At 37.9% G+C, this 15,117-nt stretch overlaps 1 protein-coding gene across 1 annotated transcript in view; it reads right to left on the reverse strand.

Annotated features, from left to right (window-relative positions):
- NDFIP2 (Nedd4 family interacting protein 2) overlaps window positions 1–13,105 on the reverse strand; it is a 62,514-nt gene extending 49,409 nt beyond the window's left edge. The window contains exon 1 of the mRNA XM_019444115.2: window positions 12,751–13,105. Coding sequence (XP_019299660.1) covers window positions 12,751–13,023 — 273 coding nt within the window. The 5' untranslated portion in view covers window positions 13,024–13,105. The remainder of the gene's footprint in view (window positions 1–12,750) is intronic.
- Between the last annotated feature and the right edge of the window lie 2,012 nt (window positions 13,106–15,117).

Raw genomic sequence — 15,117 nt, forward strand, 5'->3', positions numbered from 1 at the left:
TCTCTCTCTCTCTCTCTCTCTCTCTCTCTCTCTCTCTCTCTCTCTCTCCCTCCCTCTCTCTCTCTACCCCCCACTCCCTCTAGCTCTCCTTCTGCCTCTCTCTCCTTTCCCCCGTTTGTGCACTTTCTAATAAAAATAAATAAGTTAATAAAAAAAGATTTTCTTTTCTCTAGAACACTTTATTATAAGAATACAGTATATAATACATGTAACATCAAGTTATACCTACGTTGTCCAAGGATCAACTGTAGAATTAATCAATAAGTAAATGAATATACATATATGTTAAAAATGCAGAGTTAAAGCAGCTAAAAAAGATTTTTTTTTTTTTTTGAGGAGAATGGCTTAGAGGACAAAGAATGGAAAAGGGGACTATTTCTCAGTATTTGACATTAATATTAATATCTACTACTGTAACATATATTATAAAATGTAATATATTTTAACTTAACTGATATGTTTGCAAGTAATAAAGTAACATCTGTCCTCCCACCTTTGCTGCACAACCTGGAACAGACCCTCCTCCTTCAGTTAATCTATAAAATGAGAAGATTGAAGAAAATGATCACTAGCTAACTTCCACAATAAATGGGAACAGTTTATTCTCCTTCTTTCCATAAGTAGATCAAATAACCTAACCATGGTTCACTATCTTGCAAATACAGGCCACCAGTCAGATGAAGAATTATGTAAAAATTGCAGAATTCATCTAAACAGATTCCTCAGCACTATTCTAAAAGAAAGTACCTACCCTAATTATGGACATCAAGAATATCAACATTGTACAGGCTAGGCAAAACATCGTTGTTGGGTTTTTTGGTCGTAACGGTCTTTGGAAAACTGTTCACTTTACAAATAAAAGATAATACACCAGTAACTCATGCATACACCTGAAATCATTCAGAAAGGCCTGATCTATTTCTTCAATAAGTATGCACTATGCATCTATAATGGGTTCAGAACTATGATATACACTATCACAAACAAGACAGACCTAAGCTTTACTTCCCATTGGGTTTACAAAATACATACCAAAGAACAAGAACTATGATAGGGATCCATGCACAGTATTAAAATAACACACAGAACTTGGTAGGTAGTAAAGGGTGGGAAATGGGGGAGGGAGGAAGCAGACAGTGAGAGAAGATTTTCTGGAGGAAAGCACATCTAAACAGATCTGAATAAAGAACAGAAATTAATCCTGAGGAAGGAGGGACATAAGAAAAAGGGGGGATAATATGTTCAAAAGCCAAAAAGCAAGAGAGCATGCTTCGGAGTGGTGGTTAGAGAGGAACAGAGCAAGAGAACAAAAGTAAAAAGAGTTCAAAATATCTTTAGTGCACAGCGCAATAACAAATCAAGCAGAGGCTCATGTTGTTCTCTAAACAAAAACTCAAAAAGGGTCAAGATTTATTTCAAGGCCCTTCCTCTTTTGGGGAAATCACACAGAAGTTACCCTGATATAAATGAAAGCTCTAAGTGAAAACAATGTTCTATAAAAACTGTCACTACTGGATTTCTTCAGTCCAACATCTAAAGTCTATAAGTCCTAAGCACCTCAAAATTAGTAAAGAGGTAAAACCACCCAGTTTATTTCCTGATTTTCAAAGCCTATGCTAAACAGCAGTCTCTTTATATAATGTAACTGGTAATACTGGAGAAACATCACAAACTAAACGACAGCACATTCCTAACTTTAAAATATTAAATTGTTCATGTTCAAACAAATCTTAAAAGTAAGCAAGTTGAAATAATCTGATAGTAAATCTTAGACTACTGCAGCATTTCCCAACTTGCATTTGGCATGTCTTTAACAAGAATTTTATCCACACCTTAATTCCAGCTATGTAATCAAACTCTGGAAGAAACCGTAACAACAAGACATGAAAACACAGACACAGGATGGATTATGATCACATGCTAGGTAGGCTAGTCCAAATTACAAGGATCTTGTCAGTAAATTTACATTTAATAAACATCAGCAGAATAGAATGTATTCTATAGTTATTTAAACTTGTCAGGCCTATAAACATAAAATATATACAAAATTCTGAAATATTATTAATACACACATAATCAGACAATGTTTTAGAATGTAAGTCTGACGTCAAGGGAAGAATAAAAAGAAAATAGTCGTTAAGTAACCAATATAAAACAGATGAGAAAACCAAAGGAGTACTCACAGTTCCATAGTTAATGAAGATACTAAGCCGGGCCACTGCAAATGGCTTCATGGGTTAATAAAGAACTCTAGGGGGTGTCAATCATGTATACACAGAAAGACAAGGCAATACATGTTAAGTTGGAAGGTAACATAAACACACACCACCACGACAACAACCTTAGAGATCCCAAGTGTCAGTAACAATGAAAAACTAATATAAAAATAGAATAAAATAACATAAGCAAGGTTTTGAGTGCACGAAATTGGTCTGGAGCTAGCATCATTTGTTTATTCGTTCTCATCAAATACTTCTAAGGGCCTCCCATATACGAGGTACTGAAAGATACAGCAGTGAACTAAACAGACAAAATCCCTGTCCTTATGAAGATTACACCTGTGGTGAAAGGAGGAGGTAGGAATTAAATATGCAAAATATTTAGAGTATCAGTTGGTGATAAGTACTATGGGAAAAACTGAGAAAGTAGAATTAGGAGTACTGTAAAGAAAGTGTAGTTATTTCAAATAAGAGGGCAAAGAATGGCTTCAATGACGTGACCACTCCAACAGAATGAAGATTCTACCAGACATGAGAAACCGGTCTTTGCCATTCTCACAGAAAAATGTTATACTCTATTCCACTATCCATTCATCTCTACCCCCATTCTAGTGACAGACTAGGTAGCTGCCCGATTACAAGTAAGTGACACAAAACAACCTTACCACATTCCTAAGGGTTTGTTTTGGAGACTGGGTGAAATAAATAATTTGGCAAAAGCATCTGGCAAAGGGCCCCAAATTCAGGACTGATTGAGGTACATTCCCAAATCATTTACAACAGGGGTGGACAAATTACAGCCAGCAGGTCTAATCCAGCCCACTGCTTTTGAGCCACATCAATTTGTTTACATATTAAGTATGGATACTTTTGCACTACAACGGCAGATTGGAGAAGTTATGACAGAGACCACATTACCCTGGAAAGCCTAAAATATTCACTATTCGGCCCTTTACAGAAAGTTTGACAACACCTGGTCTAGATCATCATCATAATCATCATCATCATCACCACCCCTTCATAGTAAGACCACTTTCAGGGACATCTTCATGAGCACATGACCAGTGTAGTCACACAGAATCCTGCCTCAAAAAGGCCCCATGCTTGGGGTTTAATGTTTTGTGGTCACCATCTTAAAATTCTTAATAATTTTATCTTTGAATCTGAGTTTTTTTTAAATATGAAATTTATTGTCAAATTGGTTTCCATACAACACCCAGTGCTCATGCCAACAGGTGCCCTCCTCACTGCCCATCACCCACTTTCCCCTCCCTCCCACCCCCCATCAACCCTCAGTTTATTCTTAGTTTTTAAGAGTCTCTTATGGTTTGCCTCCTTCCCTCTCTGCAACTTTTTTTTTCCCCTTCCCCTCCCCCATGGTCTTCTATTTTATAAGTGAACTCCAAAGGGACAACAGACCATGTGCCAGGGGCTTAGAACCTTGGTTCATAAGCAGCCCGCCTCCCAAGGAAGAATTCTCAGTCAGCTGAACTCTCTGGCTCAGCTTGATCTCCCCACCTTTGCCCCATGAGTAGAGGGGCGAAGTAGATAGCACCCCATCCCAGGCTGGTATCACCATGACACATTCACAGGCAAACCAGCAAGGTCTTCTCCTATTGCTGATTCATGTATGGAGCAAGTCCTAGCATGGAGGATGCAATCCATTGGGAGTTGTCCATCTGCTGTGGGTTGAGACAGCAGACCTACAGAAAGGGACTGCCCCAGGGCAGGACACCACATTTTCATTTGGCATTGGACCTTGCAAATTATGTAGCTAGACTTCACTGTTTTCATAAAACAAAAATTATAAACTGAATTTGTAAGTGAAAGTTCCATTCTTCAATCAAATTCATGAAATTACTATGGTTTGCCCCATTGCACTATGAGCCAACTCCCTTCATCTTGCTCTACCACAGTTTTCTTCATATTTCTTAAATAAATTCATTTCCACCATAGGCCACTACCACACCTGAAATACTCACCAACTACAACAGTTCAATCAAGTCTCATCCTAACTGTCATACCTTCAGAATGGATACAGTTCTCTATTATCCTGATTCCAATCAACCAAGGGGTCAGACCAACTGGTGTGACATCTCCAAAGATGGTCACTACTAATTTATTACCACCATGTACATGCATGCCTCTCCTTCACTGAAAGATGGAGTTCATTTCCTCTCCCTTTGAATCTCGGCTGGACCTATGACTGCTTTAACTTTTAATACACAAGAGAACTGAAATGAGTCAGTCAACAGTGTCAGCTGGGATCCCAATCAATAGTCAGCATCAACTGCTAGCCAAGTGAGTGTTCAATCCAAAAAAGCCACAAAATGGCTGCAGACCCTGCTAACATCGCATGGAGCAGAAAAACCACTCTGTTGATAAGAGCCAACCCATGGGATCCTGAAACATAATAAAATGCTTGTGTATGGAGTAGTTTGCTACAAAGTAATATAAAACTAAAACAGGGGCACCTGGGTGACTCAGTAGGTTAAGTGTCCAACTTCAGCTCAGGTCATGATCTCATAGTCCATGGGTTCGAGTCCTGCACTGGGCTCTGTACTGACAAGCTCAGAGCCTGGAGCCTGCTTCGGATTCTGTGTCTCCCTCTCTCTGCTCCTCCCCTGCTCACACACTCTCTCTCTCTCTCAAAAATAAATAAACATTAAAAAAAAAAAAAAACTAAAACTAAATCTGAATACAAGATCTATCACAGCTGGGCCTATTATTTAACCTCTTTAAGTCTCATTTTTTCTCATCTGCAAAGTGAGGATCATGACATTATTTCATAGAAGTGGTCCAAGGATTAAATGTGCTCATATGCATAAAGCACTTGGCAGAGTTCTCAGCATATTCCTGACATAATGCACAGTCATTACTGTTCTCTTACTGCTATTTTAGTATTGATGAAATGTATTATTTATCCCACAAGCCTGCTTCATTTTCTTTAAACTACCTAGTTCTACCTCCTCCACCAAAGTATAAGCCATAGGACAAGAACTTAACTGTTTTGTTCACCAGCACTTAAAACAGAATTTGGCAGAGATACTTCATAAATTATATATTGAATAAATAAGTTATAGGACCTCTTTTTCATAATCAATAATGATATCTAACACTGTTCCCATACCTTAAGTGTAAATCTGACAAGAGGCACTCAAAACATAAAATAAGCATATAAGCTACAATGTGATATTTTCATGATACAATTCCAGTGCATTTACTTGTTACTGCACAAATCTTTTACAATTACTAGCTCATGTAATGAACAAATACGCCCTAAGTAATGACTAGCATTTGATTCAACCTCCAATTACGTCTGCTAATACAGTATACTCATTTGTATAATTTTTTAATAGAGTATTTTAAGCTTTTTAAATTCCAGTACAGTTAACTTACAGTGTTATATTAGTTTCAGATGTACAATATAGTGATTCAACAATTCTATACATTACTCAGTACTCATCTTAAGTGTACTCTTTAATCCCTATCAGCTATTTCACACACCCCCACCTCCCTCTAGTAACTATCTATCAGCTTATTCTTTATAGTTAAGAATCTAATTCTTGGTTTGTCTTTTTTTTCTTTAGTGTGTTTGTTTTGTTTCTTAAATTCCACATGAGTGAAATCATATGGTATTTGCCTTTCTCTGACTTATTTCATTTGGCACTATACTCTCTAACTCCATCCATGTTATTGCAAATAGCAATATTTCATTCTTTCTTATGGCTGATTTATATTTACATAAACACACACACACACACACACACACACACACACACACACACACATATATCCCACATCTTCTGTATCCATTCATCTATCGATGGACACTTGGGCTGCTTCCATAACTTGACCACTGTAAATAATGCTGCAATAAGCATAGGGACTCATGCATCCCTCTGAAGTAGTGTTTCGTATTTTGAGGATAAACACCTAGTAGTGTGATTACTGAATTGTACGATAGTTCTATTTAAACTTTCTGAGGAATTTCCATAATGTTTTCCACTAACTGCACCAGTTTGCATTCCCACCAACGGTGCACGAGGGTTCCTATTTCTCCACGTCCTCACCAAAACTTGTTTCTTGTTCATTTGTACAATTAAAAAAAAAAAAAGAGCTGCTCTAATCAAATCAGTAACCCACTTACAGTAAATATCACTACAAGCACAGAAATAGCCAAAGAAACTAATTACGCCCTCCATTGAAAAACAAATTACCCTGACAACACACAATAACGTAATACTAATCTTCAAGCTGTAGAAACGTGATATAAAATACATTTGAGTGCGAATTTCCTTAATTACAGTTTTTATATGTTTAAAACCTATTTTAAAGAGATAAAAATCAGACATTCACAGGAACCCTGATGCACCTCTGAAATACACCAGTCTAGAAAGCAGAAAGACATACAAAAACGTGATTCATTATAACTATACTGTGATTTTCAACTTTTCTCTGCCTTGATGTAGATGACAGACACAAGTAACTTGCCCTACCTTTCAATTATGGTTTCGTAGTTTTCACATTTAAGAACAGTATTTTACGAGGCAAACAAATCAGAGGGGTGTGGTACAGAATGTCAGACGATAAACAAACATGTAGAATCAAGGAAGTAAAAGAGAGAATACATTATGGCTACAGAACTAATAATAAGTAGTACTGCTGGACAACAGCAGTTAGTGCATAAAAATTAAGAGGGGGAACTGCTAAGATATTGCATTGTACAGGTATGGGAAGACCCATCCATTCTGTCTGTACATTAAAAACAGAAATTTATACTTCAAAATTCCAGTCAACCAGAACGGCTAAAATTAAAAAGACTGACAACACCAAAATTTTGGAAGTTGGTGGAGCAACCAAAATTTCATACATTGTTGGTAGAAGTGTAAAATAGTACAACTACTCAAAAAAGTCTGATGGTTTCTTATAAAAGTAAACATACACCTACCCTATTACTCAGTAATTCCACCCAAGACAAATGAAGACATATGTCCATAAAAAGATTTGTACAAAATTCCTACCAGCTTTATCCATAATAGCCAAAAACTGTAAACAACCCAAATGTCCAACAACAGAGCAATGGATGAACAAACTTTAGTGTATTCATTCAATTTATACAATGAAAAACTATTCCCCAATAAAAAGGATGAGTTACTGATATACACAATAACACAGATCAATCTCCAAAACTCCATAGAGAGTGAAAGAAGTTTTGCTGACTATATGCTCTATGATTCTAGAATAAGCAAAACTAATTTGAAGTCAAAAAAATCAGAACAGCGATCAACTAGAGAATAGGAATCAACAGGGAAGAGTCATGAGGGAACTTTCTAGGGTAATAGTAATGTTTTCTATCAGGGGGTCAATAAACATTTTCTATAAACATTTTCTATATTATAGGGCAGAATGGTAAATACTTCAGTAGCCCTGTTTCAAATATTCAATTCTGCCATTGTAAATGAATAGACATGGCTGTTACCATAAAACTTTATTTACAAAACAGTACTTGGAACATAGTTTGTGATCCCTGGTCTGTATTTTGAAAGTGACTTGAGTTACCAGGTGTATGCATTTGTCACAACTCATCCAATAAAGCACATAAGATTTATGCATTTCACTCTATGTTAATGTTAACCTCAAAGAAAGAGAACCATGAAATATCAAACTCTAGGCTAATGATAAGCATGTGGTTTGCAGTGAGGTACACTGCAAGGTATCTGCAAGTTTGAAAGCATCAAAAAATAAGAAGATGGACAGGTATACAACACAAAAAATTAACTGCTGGCAACTGTAGATCCTACAATTGGTATTTGGTATATGGGGGTAACAGTATAATTTTTCAACATTTCTATATATGTATTTGAAAGTTTTAATATTAAATGTGGGGAACAGGTCATTCAATTAAGAGGCCACTGAAGATTTTTGAGCAGAGAAATGAAAATAAAATTTAGGTTCTACAAATAGGACTCACACAGTGCAAAAGACATTCTGAAGAATGGTCGGATGAAGGAAGAAAGTAGTAAGTAAGCTATTACAATAGTTGATGCCTTAGAAAGTATTAACATTTAAGGAGTAAGTACAAAATGAGTTACAAAGAGAAGTCAGAGAAGTAAAGAGTAGAAAGCTTCTTCCTCTCAGGAATAAGAAGGTTCCCAGGGTCAATGTAACAGAAATCAAGTAAGATGAGAACTGAAAAGTATCTATTGGATTAAGCAATGGGCAACTCTGATGATGTAAAAGTGGTGTGGTAAGAATATAAACCAAAGAATCCTGATAAATTCAAAGGAAACAAACAATTAAGGATCAAAGGAACAGAGGTGGGCCAAGAAAAGAAGGCAAAACTAGACAGCAACATAGGGTAAAAGACTGCAATATTTCCTTAACATGGAAAACAAAAGTAAATAACTACACCTAAAAATTCCCATCTATTATCTCACCCAGAACATGTACTATTTATTGGGTATGGCAGTCTGCCATGGGCCTAAGTGTCTGTGCACATTCTTGCTGAGTGTTAAAGTCTGCAAAACTTATCTATTTCCTGGTACTGAGTGGATTCTTGTAATAAGTCACCTAGGCAACAAAGAAGGTCAAGGTTACCACAGCACATAACTGTACTCCTAGGGAGAGGTTAACTAGCTTGTTTGTTGCTTGCTAAAGTGCTAGAGCCTTGGTCCTGAGTTCCTGTGCTGTGACCCACCAAGTGCATCTATCTAGACCCATCACCATAATGGGATGTGGGTGCAAGGAAAATGTACCCAAATATGTTGACATTCATGCAGCTCGCTGTGCTATGAGTAAGAATGCTATTTGTTTCTCATCTGGTAGTAACCATGAAACATTAGCAAACTAACTTCTTAGCCTGTAAATAGGATAAAATCAAATCTTAAGACTTTTCACAGTACTTGACATGAACAAGAAAGAAGTAGTTGATATTCCTGTTGCTGTATAAAAAAAAAAAATACAAAAGTGGTCACAAACAAAAACTGATATATAATACTTTACAGTTTACATACCTTAAGTTATTCATAATATTTACCACGTAACAATCTCTGTATTACATCTTTTACGTATATTACAACGTATAATTCTCATAATAATCCTTATGAGGTAGGTACTGATATGACAAAACTGAGGCTTCAAAATGCTAAATAAATTAACTAAGGTAAGAGCTCACAAATTGTAAGCAGCACAACCTAAATATAAGACAAGATGACTTTAAAACGTGTTTTTTTTTAAACCATCAACAGTTAATCCCCTTCCCTGATTTATCAAGGACAACTCTAATTCTCCAGATACAAGGCCAAAGTATCTAGATCTTTACCATATGAATACTTCATTAGGTTCACAGAAAACTAACATTTTGGAAATGTTAATATAATCTCAAAATTTTCTTTAAAAATCTGTGATCAAAATTTAGGAAGAGCTAGACTAAATATCTAAACCATTGTCTTCACTGCAGAATTTCTCATTGTTTTAATATGCAAATATATGTTTTAACATGCTAATATATGCCATAAATCTTCTAAGACCATCTATTACCATCATTCTGGAAAACAGTTTGGGAAACTACTGCTACAATCAACAGTGCTAACTTAACCTGTATACAGAACATCTCTGAAACCTTAGTAGTCAGCTTGGTATAGGTACATAATCCTTTACAATAGAAAACATCAAAGTTAGAATGTGGCCTAACAACTCCAAGCTAAATCAACTACATAGTTTGGCAACATTGCTCATTTTCTACCAAACAAAACTTAATCCCGTAACACAAGGAAACCATATAGCATATCTAGCTTTTTCTAAAATTAGAAGGGTAATAATTCAGGCTTTTTGTAGCTCTACATTATTATCCACTGCTTTACTTAACAAAATTCAGACTCCTATAACAATGGAAGGGAAGAAGACATCACAGAAAAAGCTGTTTCCACATTAAACTTTTACACTGGTTAATGGTCATGAGTCATTCTGACGGTCATCACCACTAACTTTCCAATATGGAAACCTAAATTTTAACTCTATCAATAAGAGATAAATTAACATTACAGACGATTGTACTCCTAAACATATCTGCCTGTCTCCTACTTAGCTCTTAACATTTAACAACTGAAATTACTTATTGATCAATAATTTATTAATCATTCCAGAGTTTTCAAAAAAACTGAGTAAAGACAACTACACAGCAGTTGTGTTCATCATATAATCCAGAGCTGCAGACTTGTCCCCAAATAGTCTAATAATCAACAATTCAGCTGCTTCTTCAGAATACCTAGATATAGTTATTCATCAGGCCATCCTCAATAAAACCCAGAGTTACACTAGACAGATGAAATAGCTATGTAATTACAAAGCAACAGGAATTAAAATCCAAATTTAAACTATGCTAAGATTCTCAAACATTTTGCCTTACAAAGAAAACAACTGATATCCTACCATGAGTAGTATCTTTACAAGAACCAATTTTTGCCCTCTGCTCTGAAGGAATGCTTCCACCCATTCAAAGTCTATTTCAAAGTTTATGTAGGACACATCTCCAGTTGGGCGTGGGGGGGGGTGGGGGAGGTATGCAATACCCATTTGTTGCAAATACCCATTTGTTGCAAAAGGAGTTGTAGAAAAAAAGAAAAATATCTTAAAACTGGGTAAGTAAATTTCAATACACTGATGTCAGAAAAACATTTTTTTAGTAATAATTAAGTCAAATCTCAACTAGTCATAATTACTGAAAGCAACTGTAACAAATTATTTTAAGACACAGCTACATCAGTTAAAAATGTTTTGAGTAGTGACTTGTGTATGAGAACACAGTTGATTCTGACACACAAAACCCCAAAGAGAAAGAATTCAAATAAAGCTAATGCCATTAAGGGAACAAATAGAAATAAGAAAAGAAAGGGATTAGAAAAAAGACACTGGAAAGAGTACTCAATATTTTCTGCATTTTATTTTAGCTAACATCTGCAAAAAAAAGGTCTTTTTTAAAAAAACTACCCAGGGGTGCGCCTTGGTGGCTCAGTCGGTTAAGCATCCCGCTTCAGCTCAGGTCATGATCTTATGGTTTGTGGGTTCAAGCCCCGTGTCAGGCTCTGTGCTGACAGCTCAGAGCCTGGAGCCTGCTTTGGATTTTGTGTCTCCTGCTTTCTCTGCCCCTCCCCCTTCCTCCCTCCATCCCTCTCTCTCTCAAAAGTATAAACATTGAAAAGAAAAGAAAAGAAAAGAAAAGAAAAGAAAAGAAAAGAAAAATGCCTTCCACAGTGGCAGCAATATTTTCTAAACCGTTCTGAAAATAGATAAATTTTCACAAAATTCAACATAGATCATTTGAAGGTTTACAGGATGTAAACCAGATGAAATGGAAGCATCATGAGCTTGTATCTTAGACAAATGCACAACTGCATACGTTGGAATTTCATCTTTCAGTAGCCTTCGTTCATATTCGTCAAAATGCACTTATTGATAGGAATTCTTTGTTCGTAACTAAGCCTCACATTTGCAAATACATATTTGAGAGGTGAAATCTGCACTAATATATCTACATCTGCAAAATTTCACAAACAGCACTATTAATTGCACCATCAATGCTACATATTAATGCTTTCCTATTCTTCCTTAGTGAAAAGGTTTAATTACCACATGAAAGTTTATAACATGCTACCTAGCTACAACCAGTCAACTATTGCTGAGCCCATTTTTTAAAGAGGGTTTAGAAGAGAAATCTCCAACGACACTACCAGAATTAAGACTACAGGAAAAACTACATTAGAGAAACTGACACTGAAAATGTAGAGGGACACTTTTCACTCATTTAACATACAAAGATTTGTGTGGTTGAACTGGAAAACCCTGTGAAAAATTTAGTGAAAAATAATTTTCAAACAGGATTTGCATTTTTTCTAGCAAAACCTGTTTCCTCTCCTGCCTCCCCCCCCCCCCCCCCAAGTGAGAACAGAAATAAAATCTGAATACTAACAAAATGGAACAGGACAAAATGGCAAGGTTAACTAGAGCTGAAGACACAGATCAGCACCACTATTCTCCGTAGTTACACAATTTTTCAACCCACATTTTTCACCGAATCCACATCCCACCCTACATCGTGCTTACATCTGCTTCCCCCCTACCCGCTCCATTTTTGACGGCGACCCTCTTCCCAGCAGGTATGTGAACTCAGCACCATTTCCAGCAGACAATCCACTGGAAATATCTCAGAAGTGACTGGGTCAGGAAATAAGGAATGACCAAGAAGGTGAGAAGTAAAACAAACAGAAGTTTTAGGAAGGGGGAGGGAGAAGGGTATCTTACAGCCAAATACAGGGTGCGGGTGAGGGATGGGGAGGCAGGAGGAGCCTTGGGTTGAGAGGAAAGGGTCTCGAAGGAGTCAGAGACAAGCTCCACAAGGAAAGGTGTGAAGAAAAAAAAGAAGAATTAGGCAGTTTTTAGCCGGAGGAAGGGGACTCCCAGGTCCACGGCGGGAGGCAGCTCTGGGGTCCTGGGCAGCGCAGAAGGCCGGGGCCGGGACGCAGGAACTCACCACCTGGTAACGACCAGTCCCTGGCTGGTGATGATCCATCCTGCCCGGCTCGGGATCCGGCTTCCGAGCGGGCGAGTCCTCTCGGCTCTCGGACCCCTCGTCCACCCCCGTCGACGACGTCCTGGCCGCAGCGCCCCTTCCGCTGCTGTTTCTGCCGCCGCGGTCGCCCGGCCGGGCCGCTTCACTTCCTGTCGCTCCCGCAGCAGTCGCGGAAACCTCCGCGTCGGCCACCGCGCGGCGAAGCTCCAGAACGCCGCGCGAGCTACTGAGCATGCTCGCAGTGGTCGCGCATGCTCGTGGGGTCTTCCGGCGTCCGTTCGCGTCGCGAGCGGGGGGGTTTGGCTGGGTGGGAGGAAATGGAAAAGTAAGACAAGTCCGGGGAACTGTCTAGGTTGTCTGCTTGCCGGGAGTGGGCGGTGGCAAAAGGGACGGAAAAAAAAAATCACCGTCCTTGATAGGTCTTTTCTATTGGACGGGTTTCGGCGCCGGCACAGGCGGGTACACAATCACACCACGCAGACACCGGAGTCGAGGAGGAAGGGAACGCATTCCTAGAACACCTCAGGATGGGTCATCCGTTTACCCAACACTTCCTCTTATAACTCACCCAGGCTAGGACAATGCGGGGAGATCCGTCTCTAAGACGTTCCTAAAACGCTCGTTCAAAATCATTAGTGAGGTAAAGGATATCTTTTTAAATACTGTTTTGTCCCCTTCTTGGTAGTATGAGATTTAAGAATTTAACAGGGACTCTTCAACCATACTCACGTCTCGCCAAGGAAGGAGGCCTCTAGAGCCCTAGGTTACTGGAAGGGTACAAGAAAATAGGGAAGTACGATAGGACTATTTTGTCATCGTACTCACTTCAGTAATGCCAAAGGAAATAACAGTAAGAAATCACTTGGTGTGCAACATTGTAAGACAGTCTTAGTGTCCGATTAGGCATACGTGACCTACTATGTGAGAGTATCTCCCAAAGGCCACAAAGCATGTTTTTCTACGGAGTAGAAGAGTATGATGGGACAAAGTAAAGTATCTTTTAACCTTTCTATACCCCAAAAACTATGATCTCACATAAGCTGGCCCAGCGATCTCCTTTACTTTTTACTTCCTTTCTGAATTTCCAAAGGACAGTCCTGGAATAAAAAAAAGCCACTGAGTGAGTCTGATAGGCTAGTTAAGATAGCAAAAATACAATAAAGACAAACTCACTGAGAAATAATCAGCTAAAAACATTTAAGCTTTGTTGATAGTTTTATTCAAAGCATTGACCAGTTCTTCCTATTTTTACCATCTCAACACATCTAATGGTAGAGACTATGAATAGACTAACAATAAAAGGAGGCAATAACATACTGAAATGTCTTTAAACTTGTTTTCTTTTAATATAAATTCATGTATTTTGGATTCGAAGACAATAAACATAGGACATTTTATTGTATTATTGTACAAGAGGTCACCTTCACAGTTTCACCCCAAATGATACCACCTTTAAATAGCCAAAACAACACACAGTGTTGAAACAGAAAAATGTGATTCCTACATCACTTATGGTCTGTACTGTTCCTTTAGAACTTAATTTTATATGTGCTTGTGTTTTCATTAATCATTTATATGCCCATTTGTTGTTTTTCAAATAGACTACTGCTCAGCGCAGTGGCCATTTTTTGCACCTAGCATACCCAGAACAGTACTGAGAACATAATGGTGAAAAGCAAAGACCAAAAGCAAACATTCTGAATCCTGTTAAAGTAACAGATTCTTTCAATTTTACCCTCCTCCCAAGCTTTGTGAACATTTTGCTAATCTAGACAGCAGACAACAAAATTCAACAGAAAGTGTTTTTTTTCAGTGAAGAAAAGGAAGAGAAAAAGAGGAAAGAAGTAGAATAACAGCTAATGGATATTGAGCCTTTCCCCAGCCAGGCGTTGCATATGTTACATATGTGATTTTAACCTCACAGCAACTCCATGATGTAGGCACAACTATAATCCTTGTTTAACAAGTCAGGAAACTAAGGCACCAAGAGGTTCAGAAACTTGTCCAAAGCCAAATCACTAGCAGGTGGTCACAGACTCCAGAGTCTCCACTATATTAAGCACTATGCTATAAAATACCCCTCCCCCATAGTGATGCATCACAAAGAGCCAATCTGAATTTCTTAAATCCCACCTTTTTGATCTATATGAAATGAATGATGCTTTCTTACCATCCCAAAAAGAGCCACTCTGAGCTCCTTTTGCCCATTTCACAACTAAGCCAGTGTGACCTGTAACAGGCCATCACAAGTAGAAGCCCTGAGTTGTCCCACTGGGAGCATGAAATGGGAGAAACAATAGTCTTATCATTTTAGAAGCTTTTAACAAC

This window comes from Panthera pardus, unplaced genomic scaffold (genome assembly GCF_024362965.1).
Source record: "Panthera pardus isolate Hobbes unplaced genomic scaffold, ASM2436296v1 HiC_scaffold_1, whole genome shotgun sequence".
NCBI classification, from domain to species: Eukaryota; Metazoa; Chordata; class Mammalia; order Carnivora; family Felidae; genus Panthera; species Panthera pardus.